General features: G+C 44.6%; 2 protein-coding genes across 3 annotated transcripts in view; both read right to left on the reverse strand.

The window, feature by feature from the left end:
* LOC117773272 (spectrin beta chain, non-erythrocytic 1-like) overlaps nucleotides 1–19639 on the reverse strand; it is a 750817-nt gene that overhangs the window by 192159 nt on the left and 539019 nt on the right. The window lies entirely within an intron of this gene.
* slc8a2b (solute carrier family 8 member 2b) overlaps nucleotides 1–19639 on the reverse strand; it is a 103446-nt gene that overhangs the window by 17536 nt on the left and 66271 nt on the right. For both annotated transcript variants that reach the window (XM_034605055.1, XM_034605054.1), the window contains 3 exons: nucleotides 3874–4380; nucleotides 1044–1181; nucleotides 583–810 (listed from right to left, as the gene is read on the reverse strand). In XM_034605055.1, coding sequence (XP_034460946.1) covers nucleotides 583–810; nucleotides 1044–1181; nucleotides 3874–4263 — 756 coding nt within the window. In that variant the 5' untranslated portion in view covers nucleotides 4264–4380. The remainder of the gene's footprint in view (nucleotides 1–582; nucleotides 811–1043; nucleotides 1182–3873; nucleotides 4381–19639) is intronic.

Raw genomic sequence — 19639 nt, forward strand, 5'->3', positions numbered from 1 at the left:
TGATCAGTCGACCTCATGTTCAGTCTCATGAGTTCACAGTGATGCCTTCAGGCCGTTATCATGAACCTCCGAGGAGAACTGACCGATTCTCAATCCTTTCATTCCCTCTGCGATCGGACTACTAGACTCAGACAGTCATTTGATATGACTGTGCTTTCCACATGATAACATGTAACAAATGTGTAGTTATTATCTAAAGATTGTCTTTTTATTGCTATTGATTTTACCTCCATCATCTTTATCTTGATGTCCTTCACCGAGCTCTGTCTGTTTGTTGACCTGTGCTTTGTGACACGTATCATATTGGATGTCACACCTTGTTAAGTCCTATGAGACAAATTGTGATTTGTGAATATAGGCTTTACAAATTAAATGTGATTGATTGATTGATTGATGCTGTTTGTGCGCTCGGGAACAGGTAAGCTGTGAATGAATTCACCTCCTCGGGATCAATAAAGTGGAATCTGAATCAAACTAAACGACCTGTCAGATAAAAGTCTATTTGTGCTCCTGCTGCCTTTGTGTGACCTGCACTGACGAGCACCCCCACTCATCCCACTTCCCTCTCTGAGTCTGTCTCACCTCCACGACGCCCGGAGACATGACGGACAGGATGAGGTAGAGCCAGATGTAGGCGAAGATGCTCCAGAAGGCCGTGATGAAGAACACCCGGAGGTGCTTGATTTTGCGGGTCTCGCCGGTGGGGATCACCCACACGCAGATCCCCAAGATCACAAACATGTTGAAGGCGGCGCTGCCAACGATGGTTCCCGGGCCCAACTCGCCAGCCTCAAAGCCGTGACCGCACACCTGGAGGGGGCAGAGTGTGAGTGAGCGGCGTACGACTGAATAAATAAACAGTTCACTATTTGAAAGAAGAAATGAGACGTCATTGTTTTAGAGAGTTAAACTAAATGATTATCAAGTGTGAGAGTGTGTTTCTATGTGTGTGTATGTGTGTGTGTGTGTGTGTGTGTGTGTGTGTGTGTGTGTGTGTGTGTGTGTGTGTGTGTGTGTGTGTGTGTGTGTGTGTGTGTGTGTACCTCTATAACAGACAGCAGTATCTCTGGAGCACTGGAGCCCAGAGCCATGAGCGTCAGATTGGAAACAGTTTCATTCCAGATTCGAACCGTTGCCACAGATGTTTCCCCGTTTGGCATCGTGATGGTCACCTCCTTCTCCTGTTGGTCCAAACACACACACACACACACACACACACACACAAACACACACACAAACACACACACACACACACACACACACACACACACAGGGTCAGTAACTGAGGTGCTGTTGGGGCTGCAGCAGTGATGGATTGTGGGATACACAATCAGACACTGACCTTGAACAGGATGGATGAACACACTCCTTTATCCATTAAGCCTTTCATTTTGCTTTGTTGACCCCCCCCCCCCCCCCCCCCCCCCCCCCCCCCCCACACACACACACACCTTCAGCTACCATCTCACACTACATCTGCTCTTTCTTTATAGATGTATGTATTTTCCTCCTATAAATGGTAAATGCTCTGTATTTATAGAGATCGTTACAGTAGCTGTACATTCACCCATTCACACTCTTTCTCTATGAGGAACAACTGAAGTAGTTTCCATTAAGAACTTCATGTATTGAAGTGAACGAACAAAGTGATTCATGATTCATTTTAATGAGGTTGGTCCAGTAAGAAAAGAACATGAACCCTCGATGATGTCACTGCCACGTGACATCATCCGGCACCAGCACCCCCCAGCAGAGGCCAGTCAAATACATGCAGGTCTATTTATGGTATTTAACTCATGTAAATGTGACCTGAAAATGTATTTCTGCTGTTTACGCTGCACTGGAGCAAAGAACATTAGAAAACCTTCATACGGTTACAGAATAAAAAACTGTTATAGATCAAACTTTGCAAACTTTACACTTAAAGCGTAGCTTCCACACAGAAGCACGAATCAGCCTTTAGCTGCACGTCTTGAAGCTACTGGGAGAAAACCACAGACACTGGGAGAACACAACAACTGCACATGGAAAGACACTGGTCGACTGTAAATAAAGATGGATGTCAAATCTCTATAACAGGTGCATGTCCCATCTGCTAACATGGAGGAGACAGAGTTTATGACCTTTACTTCAGCCAGCCACCAGGGCGGATGAAGAGAGCCGTCATGTGAACCATGTTTATTTACAGTCTCTGTGCATGTCCTGAGTGTGTTCTCCATCATTCCTCCTCTTCTCCTTCTTCTCTCGCTCCTCTCGACCTTCACGTCTCCTCCTCCTCCTCCCTCACGTTGAACTAGAGCCTCCATTCAAACTTCCCAGGATTCATCCTTTCTTTCTCTAAAGTGCTTAAAACAGCAGAACCTCACTACCCGAACCATTACAGGCCGTCTCGGACAACTCACACACACACTCACTCACACTCACACTCACACACACACTCTCACACACTGTCTGAGCGAGAGAGTCCACCTCAGTAATCTCTGCTGTGTTCAGAGTCGTCTCCACATCACAAAGGACGAATGATAAAGAGGGAAATCTGCCTAATCCCCTCGAAGGAAACTGATCAGACGACGCTGCAGAGACGTTGACTGGCAGCATCACTTCCTCTCATCAGACACACTACAATAAATCATTTATGGTTTAATCACAGACCAGAGTACACTGCATTATAAACGGATTAACATGATGCAGGTTTACTTTTAGCTGCTTGTTGCACAGTCAGCATCGTGTGAGTCAATTTGCAAACAACACACATCTACAGGCGTCTGAGAGCCGAAGATACAGCGCGCTGGATTTACTGCAGCGTGAGCTGTGCACACAAGTTCATCTGTGAACTCTGCCAATGTCTACATCGGGTTTATGTTTCCAGAAAATCTGTACAAGCTAAAAGGTTATGTAAGTCAGTAAACTCCACTTTTTCTGGACGTGAAGGAGTCAGAACCATCTCTAATCCCGTCTAGCTATTATTTCAACACTCCGCAATTACAAAAACTATTTTAACGATGTACATCTTTTTAGTTTTTGTCATATGCCCCTGATCTCTGCTGCTCTCCTGCCGCTCTCTGGCGCCACCATACGTGATCAACATGTCTTGCACGTAACGAAACATCCTCACAAACGTAAACAAACAAACTTCCTGCTGCAAAAAGAACAAATGTTCAAACTACTTTAGTTTGTATTTTACTTTCATTTAAACATATCGTGTAAACAACAATCTCCTGCCGGCTGGTTTTCAGATGGTTAAACAAATGAGAGGCTGAGTCACTTTAATAAGCTTTTATACTAATACTTTACGTAATTATAGTTAATTATAGTGTTGATAGCTGGTGCTAATTAAAACTGAGAGAAAAACCTTCCAGTGTTGTGAAGAAAGAGAAACAGAATTCCACCTGGCCTCTTTACTTCAAGCTTTTATGAGCGCTACCCTTCAGCACTGCCTTTCCTCTGGAAGAGGAAGTTCTTAATCAACTGAAGAGATTCAATTAGCAAATTGAAATCCAATTTTCAAGGATGTGAATATTCAATCAAATATTCAAACAATTCCTATTAATCACATCTGTTAGATTTAATTTAAAGAGCAAAGCGCTGAACGTGAACTCGTTCAAGAGTCTCAGATGTGAGGAATTGCTGCTTTAAAGATTATTTGTGGTATTTAGAGGAGAAACGAGTGAAAGGGAGGTTTCTGACATCCAGCAGAACCACGGAGAGGCTGTGTAGCCACCACACAGTTTGTGATGCAGGGACAAAACAAGCTTTTTCAATATTTCACATTAACAAATCAACAGATCGAAGGTGAAGGAAGTAAAATTGAAGCTTCCATGTTTGTGGCGCTGACACCACCACCAGTGTATTACTGCGTTCAGCCGCTCTCACCTGCGATGTGATGACCTCTATAGACGCCATGAAGCGGTCAGCGATGATGGACACCCCCAGGAACATGTACATGAGTGACACAAAGTAGACCACAGCTCTGGCCACCTTGTGTCCGAGCCCCGGCTGGATGGGCTTCCAGACGGGCAGCACGATGCCGGGCCGGCACACCGTCGGCTCCTCACACTTCTGTCTCCTTCTGGATATGCTGTTATTAACATGGGGCTTGGCGGACGGATGTGAAGAGGGGAACATGGAGGGCGTGACCGCTCTCAGGCTGGGGTCAACGCTGGGCTCAGTGCGCTCGGACTCCGGCTGACAGGGAGGCAGCTGCTGGAGGAAGAGGAGGAGGAGGAGGAGGAGGAAGGGGGTGGGTGAGGCGAGGAGAGACATAGTTGCATGCGGTTCCCACGAGAACCGGCGAGGCAGAGGACGATGGGCTCAGGCTGAGGAAGAGGGAGGTGGGAGGGGGAGGCGCTGGTCGAGCTGAGGGTGGTGCGAGTAGTTCACCTGCAGGGAGAGAGAGGGGGGGGGGGGGGGAGAGAAGAAAGCAAATGAGTTTGTGACAAAGGGAAAACACAACAGATCAAACACCAGAGAACTCAAAGAATTCTGAGACGAGCTGAGACACGTTCACCTGAGTGGACATGTCTCAGCTTCAGCAGAGAAATGTTTCCTGAAGCTGTTTGACTTTTCATAAACGAGAGGAAAAAGACAAACTGAAGAGGAGGAATCAAAGTTTTAAGATCCACACACACACACAAACACCTCAAATAAGATAAAGAAAACCTTGCTGAAGCAAAAATACACACATTCAAAAACATGAACCATTCTTTTAATACTTTTCAATGTCAAATCCATTTCAACAAGCCCCCTGTTATCCAGAGACTTGTTTTCTATCAACAAAACCTGGTCTTCACTGCTCATTTGACACAAGACAACGTCCACTGGTCCTTGAATATTACTCAGAAGTCAAGTGGCTCCATTTAAACCTTCAGTATTGTCATATATAGACAGAAATCTGTTTTTAAAGTTTGAGGAAAGTGTGATTCACTGCAGATGACGCTGTTCAGCAGAGACCCGGGCACATGATTCACTGTGGTGAGTCACAGATAAACAGGAAAACAAAAGAGGAGCTGAACAGGTGGAGAGAGGAAGGTTACGAGAGAGAGATGAAGAGGAAGGACAGATGGAGATGGAGAGACTGAGGGGAGGTAAAGAAAAGAGAAGGTATGGGGTTATTTTAATGATGGGAAATTAGGGTTAGAGAGAATTTTCTGTCTTTGATTCAACTTTTTAAATGTTCCCTCAGAACAGGCAATGAAAACAACTTCATCTGTACCTGAAGAGAAGAAGAAAAACACACAACAAGGATGAGAACGAGGGAGAAAGAAAAACCAGGAGAAAGAGGAGAAGGAGACGAGGAGGAAGAGAGAGATGAGAGGAAAGAAAAAGAAAGATTCAGAAGGAGAGAGAGGCAGAGAGATAATGATGGGAGGATTGTGTCAGAGAGAGAGAGGACGAGGAAAACATGTTGAGTTGCAGCGATGCCTTCAGGGAGGAAGAGGCTGACAACACAAGGTTTAAGACTGTTTATTTCATTCAAACCTGAGGCTAATACAGACACACACACACACACACACACACACACACACACACACACACACACACACACACACACACACACACACACGCACGCACACACGCACGCACACACACACACACACACACACACACACACACACACACACACACACACACACAAACACACTGACACAAGCCAAATGAAGTTGGATATTTGTGTATAATATATTTTGGCAACAAAACTGTGTGTGTGTGTGTGTGTGTGTGTGTGTGTGTGTGTGTGTGTGTGTGTGTGTGTGTGTGTGTGTGTGTGTGTGTGTGTGTGTGAGTGCCAAACGGTGAGTGTTAGACCTCAGTGTGAAACCAAAGGATGGACAGATGGACTGAACCCTGTTTCCGTCGCTATGAGCACCGGCCCCTTAATCTTCCACCTCTCTCCTCCTTCCTCTCGTTTCACCTCTCTCTCTCTCTGTCTCTCTCTCCCTCTCTCTCTCTCTCTCTCTCTCTCTCTGTCTCTCTCTCCCTCTCTCTCTCTCTCTCTCTCTCTCTCTCTCTCCATCTGCCCGTTTCAGAGGAGACACCTGCTCATATAAACGTTACCAAACTCTGTCGCTGCACAACCTCTCCGTCGTTACACTTATGATCATGACAGAAATGATTTTAGAAGAACTGTTTCTTCATTCAGGTGTTATTTTTATTTAACCTTTAACTATTTAGAAGTGGATGATATCGTCCTTTGCAAAATTTGGAAGACGCAAACTTAATTTTTAGCTGCTTAGACTGTTTATCTTTCTGTGTTCTGATTATGAAATTAAGAAAGTTAATGTTTAACAGACGTCCTGTGAAAATACCAATATTCCTGCTGCAGACTTAAATAAGTTAGATGATCATATTTGGTTCATGTGTAAACTGACTGTACCGTAGATCCATCAAACCAGTGTTTCTTTTCATGCCAGAATTATATTTGAACAAGTTTAACAACCACAGTCCACTGGAACACAAACAGCTGTGATGAACTGACGGCCTCCTGCTGCGTTTGATGTATTAAAACCTCCTGATTTACACAGCAAACCAAGCTCGACCTTTTCCAACGTCTCCTCTGATAACCCTGACCGCTCGTGTGGAGACAGCAGGTTTTCCCTTCAGTCTGAATCTGGGTAACAACACGTGTGTCCTCCCTGTTTGTGTCTCTGTTTTCCCTGTGGCCTGAACCCAAACACAACAGGAAGGGAACGAGAGCCGTGTTGTCAGGAGGAAATCGTCTCTGTTCTGAAAAAAGCTTCAGACGCGTCGCTCCAGGCTGCTGTCGTCCTATTGGACCGTCTCATATTAGACTCTAATTATCAGCTGCTCACGAGGAACAGAGGCTGAAGTGAACTGGTTCCAGTGAAACTACAAAACTTACACTGTCATAGTCCATCAATTATTCAGACACATACACAAACAAGCACTTTCTCCTCCTCTCCTCATTATGAGTCGACTGCTCATCACTGGAGGGATCCACCTCTTTTTGGTAATTCTGTGTCACTTGTTTTTATTTAGTATCTTAAAAGTAGTTCTGTGTCTCTGTGGTCACTTTAAGTCACAACAGACTTTTGGGGCCATGTAGTGCGTCTTCACGGCTGTTATCATCTCCACGGATGTTTTGTGTCACTTAATGGATGTTTGTGCCTTTTTGTAATCGTTTCTAAATGTCCTTGCTTCAACGACGCTGGATTCGTCTGATGCTTTGTGCGTCATAACATCAATAACCAATCCTGCTCCGGACACACAACATGGCCGGTGTTGTGCTAACGTGCCACGCTACAGCTGCAAAGCTAAAGGGAAGTGCATCTTCTGACTGTGGTGGCCAATCAGATTCCACGAGGCTCTGTCCCACCCCCGACCTACAGCTCTTACTGCTGCTCTACATCTGTGAAAGTGTTGTTACTCTGATTATATACCGTGCTTGGCTAGAAGTTAACACCGCGAAGGGGAATCTCTGGCCTTCTTACTGTTTCGTGGTTAAACTGGAATCATAACTATGGAGAGAACATTTTGAAAGAAGCAAAATGAAAAAGATGAACTGCATGAAAACGTTTGTTATTTCAGCTGCAACAGAGAAGTGAGTTCAGGTGCAGAGATCGACCTTCAGGGACCTTCTGATGAAATGAGGAAATAATACAAAATCAAATAAAAGTTGTCACTTAACTGATGCCATTAGTTACACGTAGGTGTTACCCACAGGTTCTCCTTCATGTTCGGAAGGGGAGGGTGAGGTGAGGGGTGTTCAGCTGCAACATGACACTTCACCACTAGGTGTCACTAGATTCTACACACTGAACCTTTAAGAAATAGTCCTGTAGATTGGAAAAGGAAATGTATCCATAGCAACGTATGCTCTAGTATTAGCCTTTAGCTAAATAATTCATATAATCCTCTGACGGACCTTGCTCCGTGATGTTTGGAGCTCAGCAGCTCCTCAGGCGGGCCTCACATCCGTCTCAGACATTATCTGCCTGCACCAGCAGCAGCCTGAGAGAACATGTGCTACTGGAGCAGTGAATGGTGAAGCTCTCTCAAATCCCAGCAGCCTCGCTGATACAAGCTGATACTTGCCCGCACAAGGAAATTGTGCTCACTGGTGAAGAAAGATTCAGCATCAGGAAGGTTTTGTGTTTGTGAAATACTACGTTTCTCATCCTGTTTCAAAATAAGAGTCTCCTCTTAAGTCTGAATTAACCATCTCTGCCTGAATGAAAACGACTGAACTGATTTCCATGAAATGTTGCTGAGAGATGGGATATGACCCAAAGAAGAATCCATTAACATTTAAAAACTTTCTTTGGCAGGTCAACACTCTTCTTAGTTTCATGTCAGCCTTCTTCAAATGTGTTGCTTTCTCTATCGACCAGGTCTTTTTGCTTCTCTTATGCTTTTCTTCACCAGTGACACTTCAGCTTTTAACAATGAATCCAATGTTCTGCGCTCCCCAAATATTTAAAAATGAATTATTAGAAGAAATTTCAAATGAAATCCTCTGAAGCTTTTGGAGACTTTGCTGTAAGATCTCTACGATCACAACGGTAGCGTCCTGGTGGTGACGGCAGCATCGAGTATTCCACAGAGAGATGTAGAGGACGGATGGACTGAGTGAGAAGAAGAGAGGGTACATGGAGTGATGCCATAATAAAAGCATGAAAGACAGGAAATGGTCAGAGTGAAGGAATGTAGTGGGATAAAGCAAAGGATTGAAAAAGCAGCAGGAGCAACATAAAGAGAGAAAGAGTGATGACAGGTGGAGGACGTGAGGGGTAAATACAAAACTAATAAAGAGGAGGAATTATGGGCGTGGGAGGAAGGGAGGACAAAAACAAAAAGGAGGGAAGCAGCAACAACGTGAGCCGAGGTCCTAAACGTGTTAATATCGTCATTTGAGTACAGGCCTGGCGTGTTGCCATGGCAACCAGGGGAGAGGTTTGGCGGGGTAATCAATCACCACGGGGGGGGTGTTGAGGTGGGGGGAGGGCGAGAGAGCGAGAGGGAAAGAGAGAGAGTAGAAGGTAGAGAAAGAGGGAACGATTACAGCGTCAACTCTCCTCGGAAGAGTCGCACCTGGATTTGGGTTGATCCGGCTGTCAGGCTCCGTCAGATTGGATGTGAAGTGTCTGTGACACCTTCATCTGATGATGAGCAGCTCAGCTCAAAGAGTCCAATTCTAACTTTTCTCATTCTCTCTCAGTCCTTTGGAGAACTCTTGGACTGTCGCTTCAGTTTCACTCAAAAAGTTTCTCAAACGTTCTCTGGCCCCTCTTCAAAGGTCGAAGAGTTTAAACCGCCCCCGACCGAAGACTGTAAATAATCACATTTAAATGATTTCTTTTCAGAAACGAAGCCAACGCTGACATCTTGTGCTTTCGATGTTATTAGGAGTCTGTGCAGTCGTCCTGACTGGAGGTCGCTGCTGTCGTAGCGAGGTCTTGTAGAAAAATGAACATTTGAACATTTATCAATGTGATAAGAACTTATTGAATTATTCGCTTTGTTAATTAATGTCTCGTGAAAGAATATATAAGATTATTCTTCTTTCTGCGATGTTTCATTCAAGATTTGAGATTATATGTTTGCATTTAATGGTTTTGTTTGGTCAGTGAATGAAAATATTGTAATAAATGTAATATAACTTTCAAAAATTTAAGAAATCTGCAGCCAGCCACCAGGGGGCGATACAGAGGCTTTGGCTTCTTTTTTGGCAGCTATCATGTCGTCCATCTTTATACGGAGCAGAGACACAACTGGTCCACGTTCTTTGCTTTTGTCATAAATTAAAAACAGGACCATATGGTGCACCCACACTGTCACATCTGCTGCTCGGCTCCCGTCTCGTCCTCCCTCTCTTATCTCTGTGCTTCCTGTATATCTGATCCCTCCTCTCCCATCATGCATGTTCCAGTAAGTGCCTTCATTAGCCTGTAATCCCACTCTCATCAAACAGCCACTTAAACAGAGCTTTAAACAGATCTGCTCTTACTAAGTCCTGTTGGTGGTGACCGGGAGGGACGTGGAATTCAAACCTGTCCCTGTCACATGAGGCTGATCTGTGAGGACACGTTTATTTGTCTCACAGATAAATGAATAGAATCTTTTTGCACAGATGTCAGATCTGATGTGTTGACAGGAGCTGAACATTATTCACATTTGAACCAACACAGTTACTAGAGAGTTTAAATGGACGACGCATTTCCACTTTCTCTAACTACCCAAATGAAGCCAAACTATCTCAAATACAAACGCTGCCATCTTGTGCCAACGCAAACAATATTGACCAGAATAATGATGGTGATTTTTGCCAGAATCGGCAGCCCCCTAGTGGAAGCAGGTATCCACTGTGTGACTGTGTGACCTGCAGCTCGTGAGTCACGCAAGATTAATGTCTTCTTGGTTTACTGATCAGCTGCTGGACTCAAATCACACAACATCATCTTGGTACAGAACCATTATCTGTAAAGTGAACGAGGTTCGACTGCTGGTCACACATTCAGCTCCAAGCAGAAGTTTAAAGACAAACTGAGCTCGTTGTTACTGAAGATAAATCCACCATTGAATAAATAGTTGAACATGTTCAGAATACACATTGATATTCCACATTAATGAGTTCTGTCTGAATCACACTTTGTCTCTGTTGTTGTCTGAGCTGCTCGGTCACGTTCACCCCCCCCCCCCCCCCCCCCATCTCTATCCTGCAGAGAACCAATCACAGAGTAAATGACAAATCAATGTTCAACATCAATATGTAGCTGCTGAGGATTTAATTTCAGAAGCACAGGTTTCCACAGCCACTAACACACTAACTCACAGAAGAAAACACATTTAGAGCTGATAAAAGAACAAAGAGGAGGTGAAACAATGACAAGAACAGTCTTTAAGAGCACTGAGGGGAAAAGGTCCTTTCATCTTCTACACTGTTGACTGTTGCAGAGGTTGGAACACGGCAGCTCCTAATTAAACCAAACCTCAAACTATATTAAAGCACAAAAATAACAGCTGAGGTTCTACTGTGGAAACAAGAGTCAAATGTTCTGCAGTAGGTTCATCCATCCATCCATCCATCCATCCATCCATCCATCCATCCATCCATCCCTCCATCCACCCGTCTTGTTCTGCTATCCGAGGTCAGGTCTGCAATAGATTGTTCCAGACATCAATGTCCTTATAGCTATATGCTTCACTTCTGGAGGATCCTGCAATGGAAGGCGCCCAGATCCTGATTCGATGTCCGAACCACCTCAACTAGCCCCTTTTCGAAGCGATGGAGCAGCAACTCAACTCCGAACTCCTCCCTCTCTCTCCAAGGCTGAGCCCGGTCTGATGGAGAAAACCCATTTGGGCCGCTTGTATCTACGATCTCGTTCTTTCAGTCTCTACCGGGAGCTTTGACCATAAACGTTCAGAACGTACTTTGACGGGTTGAATCAAAGCTTTGGAGAAAACGACCCTGTTTGTGTCTTATTAAGTGAAGAATGAATGATCAGATTCAAGGTTTAGTTTCTTCTGTGAGTTTAAGCCCCAACATCAACAGCCTGTATGATATTGAACTACGGAAAATGCTCAAGTGAATCCTTGACAAACAAAAATACCTTTTCAGATTCAAAATGAAACACACACACAGTCTTGTTTCACCTTAAAAGTAATGTCAGTCTTTGCCTCCAGTGTAAAAATGTAATCTTTAAATCCCTTTTAAAGGATTCTGGGAAAGAAGAACTGCTCCATTTAATGCTCTGAGGACTGAACCACTGCAGAGCGAGGAGGGGGGTCCGAGTCCAAACCTGTTCAAACAAGAAATAAGAGTGCTAAATGTGATTCTCAAGGTTAAGGTGGATGAACAGAGTGAAATGTTCTCTAGCTCCCACTGAGTCACACACTAGGTAAAGATGTTTTCATGTGTCTAACAGAGACAGCTCAGGTTCGGGGGGAGGTCAGAGGTCAGATCCAGAACAGGCTGCAGAGCTGTTTCTTATTTCAGAGTGATGGATGCTCGCTGTCAGGGAGGTTTCAGTAGCGGGGCGTCAGGTGGAAACGTCAACAAGCTGACAGTGATGTAGAATCCATTGAGTCCAGCAGACTCAGCGTCCTCATCTGTCCACCGTGTGCAACAAGTCCTCATGGCCCCATGGAGGTCCATTCAGGTCCCTGACACATGATTGATCCACGACTCTGTGTTGGTCTTTTCTGATCCATCACCTTGACAACATGTAAAATCCAGTGAATCCGTTCTAATCCCTCACGGTCGTCCAAGAACAGTTGAATGCAGCTGGAACTGGGTTTAGTTGTAGATTCTGGACGTTCTCATCAAAGAGACGTCTCTCATTTCTAATCAGATCTAATTAGAATCTGTTTTCAATATTTACAAGCAACTTAAGATATAAATAATGGAACTGGAACATTTGAAATCCCCTCTTTTTGGCTGAGAAAACAGGAGCAGTGGTTTGGAGTGGCAGTGGAACTAATGATCAGGACCTGGAAATGAGACCAGTGGACTAATTGACTCTGACTCTGAGTGAGCTGCCTCTTAACTGCATGTAACAGATCGTGTCTGTGAAAAGACAGAAAACCAGACGACGTGGAGCCTCTGCAGACCTGCAGAGTTAAAACAGGGTGAAAACCTGAAAGTTGTGAAGCTTATGGGAAAAGCTCAAAGAGCTGGGACTCAAGGACACCTCCCACTCCAACGCACTTTCGAACAGTGAGCTGTCTGCAAGGTCTCTGGAGTTTGAAAAGCTGGCTGCATTAGTCGTGGCTGAAAAACTCTTTGGAGGAGTCAGGCTTCTGTGTCCCTGGTGCTTTTCTCAACCTTTTCCTGTCCTCTCTCTCTCTCTCTCTCTCTCTCTCTCTCTCTCTCTCTCTCTCTCTCTCTCTGTGTCAGACCTTCACAAACCTCTTAACGCTGCAAACAGATAACACAGAGTGTGTGAAGTTCACCTTTCAGCAGGAGGTCGTTTTACCATTTTTAAAACAACTTAAATACTAGTTTGCCACGTGTGAGTGTCTGATAAAAAGAACAAACAAAATCATCAGACCATTTTCTTTCCCTTTGCTCCTCGGAGCAGCATCTTGTTTTGTGAAGGACTATTTGTTTGATCAGGCAGATTAAAGGTATCTGAGGCTTTTTGAGCCTTAATCTGAAGATCAGATGCATCAGACCACTCGGACTAATGAGATCAGAATATCACAAGAACTTGCTCTTTTGCTCTCTACCTTTACTTTACTGATAAGAGCTTTCAGACAAACAATCTTCAGTGCAGCTCATAGACTGTATATTAAAATGACGTAGAGTCCAGGTCCAGAGAGTGAAGCCTGCACAGAAACCTGTGTTCCATCGAATGACCAACAAAGGGTCAGTTTCTGTAGAAGTCTACGAGAAAGTGACGTCAGTAAACATTTTCCTCAGGAGTTTATGTCTCAATCTCTAGTTTCAAGTCTTCTTCAATACAGCTGATGTTCATATTGTTAATTATGGTCTGTTTAGAATCAAAGATGAACTGAAGCCAACATGATGTCCATGTAGTTGAACTTCACTCTTTTCCGAGAGGGAGAAAAAGACTTCAATACACCATTTCTGATTGGACGGGAGGGAACTTTGCCACAACACGAGCCCTCGCTTGAGATCGAAAGGGACGGAATCGATTGGTTCACAGCTCCACGGTGCCGCGCCCCCCCCCACGACCACTGGCCGGTTACAGGGTCAGCAAGCAGTAAGCACAGGCTGCCCTCCGCCCATTACTTCCTACTTCCTCCCAACACGTGAGGGTGATAACTGTTAACCTGTGAAAACATTCAGGAAGTAATTAAAGCAACTGTCTAGGATCTTTACAGCCATGGAGGTGGAGCATTGCTGGATCCTTGCCTCTGAAGGTCAGGACGACCTTGTCAACAGAAGAACTGGTCTCAGGTCACCTTCATGTCTTCAGACTGAGGGAAGTGATGCGCTGGGCGACACTTAGTGATTGTGTCCAGAAGCTAAAGAGTTTCTCATCAACTGCGTTTTTCAAAAGAAGTTGAGTTTTGTACTTTCTAGGAAATGTTCTTTCCCCTCATTACTATTTTAACAGCTGCCGTTAGGATCGGAAGATTTAACTTTCCTTTGTGTCACTGTAAATTAACGATGGTGAATGTTGCCACAGGCGTGAAGGCAGCATCCCTCCTCCTCCTCCTGTTTCTCCTCCCACACACCACGTCCTCCCTCTGTGGCCACTCTCACATCCCATTTACCACGTTAAAGGAAATTTGATTGCCCTTCATCAGACACCTCTGTCATATCACCAGCAGCCAGATGGAGAAAGTTCATTGAAAAAGATTTTGCTGCTGTAAATAATTATAGGGAATAATTATAAAGTGTTCCTCAAGAGGAAATCGATGCCGAACCCCAGCTGTCAGCAGCGTTAATGAGCACGACAGGAGGGAAACAGCCACAACCCAGCATGCACCTGTGTCTGCGTGAGTGCACGTGTGATGATGACACCATCTGCTGTAGAGTCGACAAGCGGGAAACATCAGACGGGACGAGTCTCAGGTGAGTTTATTCCAGTACAATAGAAAACACTCATTCTTTCTGTTCTGTTGTGTGAACTGCTGAGTGTGAAGGTTCAGTCGACCTGAATCAACAGTGGAGCGGAACTGGATTAACTCGCTTTTCACTTCCTGCCAAAGAAAGAGTCCCCCTTCTCCACTGTTAATGTGAGTGTGTGTGTGGACTGGAATCACACCCACACAGGAGACCTCTACTCTTCATCGTTTACTTCCAGAGCTGAAATGACCTGTGATGGAGTCTCACAGGAAGAGTTCATGAGAGAGCTGGAGGTGTGTGTGTGAGTCGTGGTATCAAGGTCATCATCAAATAACACGTTCAAATCAGACTCATCAGAAGCATGAAGACGTGAACATGCATCAGTGTGAGAGAAACTGTCTAAAACCACAGAGAGCATCTCTGGGGAAAACTCATTTAGGGTGAAATTTGAGTTTTCCTTTTTAGTTTGGTCCATGTCCCATCTGCTATCATGGAGGAGACAGGGTTTATGACTATTACTGCAGCCAACCACCAGGGGGCAATATATACAGTCTATAGTGTGTGTGTGTGTGTGTGTGTGTGTGTGTGTGTGTGTGTGTGTGTGTGTTTGTGTTTGTTTGTGTTTTATCAGTTTCTTGGATTTCCAGAGATGTATTTCTCGTGACTTTCAGGAACGTGTTGGATTTGTCGGGGACCAACAAGTCCTTTGTTCCTTTTCTCCAAACACATGTATTGTTGTTTAATGAGGCCCATTGTTTCTCATCACTTTTCAGATCCACTACAAATCACCAGTACCAAACATTGTGAATCTCCCTCCTGTGGTTAAGGGCTGATAAGCGTTAAGGTTGATAGGTTCAGAAAATGCGTCTGAGCAAACTCCCTGATTAGACTCATTCTATGTGGAGGAGAAAGCAAATAGTTGTGTGTGCGTTCACCTCCAGATACAGTGGTTTACATTACCTATGTGCATCGGTATCCATCAGGACTCCACCTTTAACAGCACTCAGACCAGGTATTAGTCTGAGCTATAAATACATGTTTACATTGTGCACACGTGCCGACACACAATGCAACACAAGACACGCACCACTTCCGTTTTGTGTGTCCCATCCATCACGACAGCTAAACGAATAGTGTGTTTATACGGCCTGTAATTGGCTGAGCAGCGTTAGTTAGCAGAAGCAGGCAGCCAGTTTGTGTGATTAATGACCTGATGTGAGAGGAGGAGGGGCCACACACACACACACACACACACACACACACACACACACACACACACACACTAAAGGCTTCTCAGTACTACATTGAAAAGCATTGAAATGTTGAGGTATCCCCCCCCCCCCTCTCGCTGCTTGTATCTCTCCATGTGTGTGTTTTATCTGCGTCTCCCTCATGACAGCAACACCCAGAGGATCATGGGATTGTTTGGAGAAAACCTCAGCTCATCACCTGGTGTGTGAGTGTTGCTGTGTGTGCAGACGTGTGTGCAGACGTGTGTGCAGATGTGTGTGTAGATGTGTGTGTAGCAGCGTTTTATAACCATTTTCTATCACCAGTTTAAGATTCCTGTGACGGATTCTTGTCGTAATGTTTGATTTGTTTTCCGCTCAACAGAGAGATTGACTCGAATCAAACTGAGTCCAGACTTCTGATGCCCGTGTGTTTTCATCACTATGTTTGTTTCGACTCACTTTGTGCCTCAGAGTTTTCATTTTTCATTTCCGTGCTTTCCTTCACTTACTGTCACTAAAATTTAAACTAATAACTTTATTAACGTCTGATCTCTGAGGCCGAATCTAACGTTAAAGTTTGCGACGACTCTAATAACTGTTTCTATTGAAGACTGTAAATAAAGATGGACGACATGAAAGCTGCCAAAAGTGAAGCCAAAGTGTTTCAATAGCCCCCTGGTGGCTGGCTGCAGTATAGGTCATAAACCTTGCCTCCTCCATGTTAGTGGATGGGACGTGGACAACACTAAAAAAGTATGAATACAATTTTCTCAAAAAGATGATTTCTGTCATTTCAGGTAGCTCTTATCACGCTTATGTTTGTTCAAGTGTTTCTGATAAGTTTGGTTTTAATAAGTTGTTTCATGATATAAAAACGGGTTGAGACGTCGTGATTGACAGCTGAGACTGACTCTGGCTCCAAATGAAGTTATCAACACAAGATGGCAGCTTTCGAATCAGGGAGGTTTAGTTTCATTTCACACATCTTTATTTACAGTCGATGGTTTTAATCGAGTTCAGTCTTAGGTCACTGACATGAATGAAAGTGTTGTCGGTCTAACCTCTCGGTGAAGCTAAGCAGAGAATTGCTTTGCCACAGGAAGCAAATGTTCTATTCACCTCCTCACTCACACAGATTGGAAGTGAACGGCAGGAGAAGGTTCGCCACAGACTCATCACATGTGTGGCCGGGACCTTAAGGGTTTAGTATACACAGCATCTGAAGTGCTGATTGGTCGGCTGTGCAGAAATGAGAAAAGGCCTCTCTAGTGTTTCACATCACTGCTGGTTTCTCACTCTGCCTTTGAGTACAATCCTTCAGACAGCACCTTAAGTGACCTCGTTTTCTGTATACAGCTATATGTGTGTGTGTGTGTGTGTGTGTGTGTGTGTGTGTGTGTGTGTGTGTGTGTGTGTGTGTGTGTGTGTGTTTGTGTGTGTGTGTTTGTGTGTGTGTTTGTGCCAATTTTCTCTCAGTCTTTTCTTTGCCAATCACACTTTCTTTCATGGGAATACTTAAAGAGCACAAAGCAAACAGCGCTTTGGCAACAACAAGTTGCTACTTAGCAACCTCCTGTAGGTGCACATGCATGTACACACATGCAGGTACGCACACACACACACTAAATACTGTATCAGTGCAGAGTTGGTGTTCATGTGAAGCAGTGAGTGAGAAAATAAATCACAGAAAGAGCGTTTATTATGTTGCTCACTTCCACATCTCAGAGCTGATGAAGAGAGCCTTAAGGAGTGAGCTGCTGCGTTTGCTGGAACTCTTCCATTAACTCCTCCATAAACAATTTGTTCCAGCAAACCTCAGACCTGCTGCTAAGTGCACCAATAAACTGGAATCAGCTGGAATCCATGGATGGCCTGAATAATAACCGGTCAGTGAAGAAGAGGAGAGGAAGAAAGAACACGTACAAGCTCAGCCCTCATGTTTCTGTGAATTATTCATACTCTTGCAGTGCCCATTCAAAATGTACGTGTCGGTAGGGGCTGATGTTTTTGGCCTTGCATGAATCCAGGCTTCTGAACATCCCGACAGGCTGCAGGACATGTGGTCCGCCCGTCTCACTGGAGCTCGCTGCTGCGCCTCGTGCTGTTCGAACAGCATCTGGGTGAGGAAGTAGAACGAGCCGTCACAGCTCAGTTCCACTTCTCTTAAAACCTGGCTTACGAATGCTGATCATTATCCGGCTGCTGCACTGTCCTCTGGTAGGTTTGCTCCACATCCAGTCACATGTAGAAAAGTGAACTTTCCTGAGAACTTCAGCATCACACCGGCCAAGTGTGACACCGATCACAATACGGACAGACAGAGGTTTCTCCGTTTATAACTGGAGTTATAACAGACATGTCAGGCACCAGAGGAAATAAGTAGCTTGGCATATTTGTATTTGACCCTGCGAAGGTTTCTTATTATATTTATCTGCAGTGGATTTCTCCTTTTCCTTCTCAGGCTGCTTTGTGGAATAAGTCAAATGAATTTCTGCATTTCAACATAGTCTCAAGTTAAACTAGAATGGAACTCAGTAGAGTTTCTACCTTCGACAAGACCCAACAGTCAATCAAGCTGCATCAAATTTCACGCACTCAGAGATATTTGTTCCTGATGCCTGATTTCTTTTCATCAAGATCTATGAACTATTCCCTGGGGAAATAAAAACATCTTTCATCACAATGAAAGTGAAAAAGATATCCTGGATCCGCACCAGGTTTCTTCTCTGACCTGTAAAACATCCTTTCACCAAATTCCGTGGACATTTCTGTTCTGTGCTCCTGCAAACAAAACAACAAACAAACGTTTTCTTTATCTTCTCTTGCCTCCCTCCAAACCTCAGATGTTGAGCCAAGCGTTGGTCCCATCTGCTGCCAGGAGGACTCCTGCTCCCTTTACAGTGCGGAGCTGCATCTCTGCCACACCTCGTTTACAGATGATGAACGAGTCGCAGGCACCAACCGCTGCATTAGCATTCAGCATTTATCTCCATTCTCATTGTCTCCACTGACATCAGAAACCACTTATTCCATGATGGACCTTTGTACTTTCACAATGTCTGAAGAGTTATCGTGTTTTGGCTTTTATTACTATCATAAGGCTGTTTTTGTTCCCAGCTGTGATGTTCTGCTCACTGGGGGAAAATACTTTAGACTTATTTAAGATACAGGATGAGGTGGTTTGAGATTTGTCTTGTGCCTCAGTAACTGACACATAACTGGAAGTCTTAGAAGAATGAAAACAACTCTACAGAAAAGATATAACAGTGAGTTCGTCTGTCAGTCTGGACCTCCTGAGTGATTCTACAGAACCATGTGAAGATTTAAGGCACGTTAGAAGTTTAGATTTTCATCCATCACACAACACCATCGGGGGGGGGACACCTGACGGGCCCCAGATTTATTCAACAGCACGAGAGAGAGCCCAGAAGAACAGGGAGTCCTGAAGCAGATGGTCGCCGCCCCGCTGAGCCCTGATCTCTACATCACGGAGTCAGTGTGAGACAAAGTAAATCTACAGAGGAGCGGTGGAGGACTCACCGAACCACCGGCCCCACAGGAACCTTGAGAGTAACAGGCCTGTTTCATGGCAGACACGTCGACACAGGAGGAACAGCTCAGGTGTAAGTAACAAAATGACTGAATTCAGTTCCTGGTCCCTTTGAAACAGAGAATGATGAATTTCCACTGATTAGGATATTACTTCACTCTCCTGTTGAACAACCAGGCGATCAGAACTCAGCCTGCTCATCTCCCTGATACCATGAAATCAAACCAAGGAGCTTCTAGTGTCCGCCGAGAATAAACCTCATATCAAGAGGCACAAATAACAAAGGGAGACTCTCTCCTCCTCCTCCTCCTCCTCCTCCTCCTCCTCCTCCTCATCACCAACTCAAACTCTCATTAAGGC

This window comes from Hippoglossus hippoglossus, chromosome 13 (assembly GCF_009819705.1).
Source record: "Hippoglossus hippoglossus isolate fHipHip1 chromosome 13, fHipHip1.pri, whole genome shotgun sequence".
In the NCBI taxonomy this organism is placed as follows: domain Eukaryota; kingdom Metazoa; phylum Chordata; class Actinopteri; order Pleuronectiformes; family Pleuronectidae; genus Hippoglossus; species Hippoglossus hippoglossus.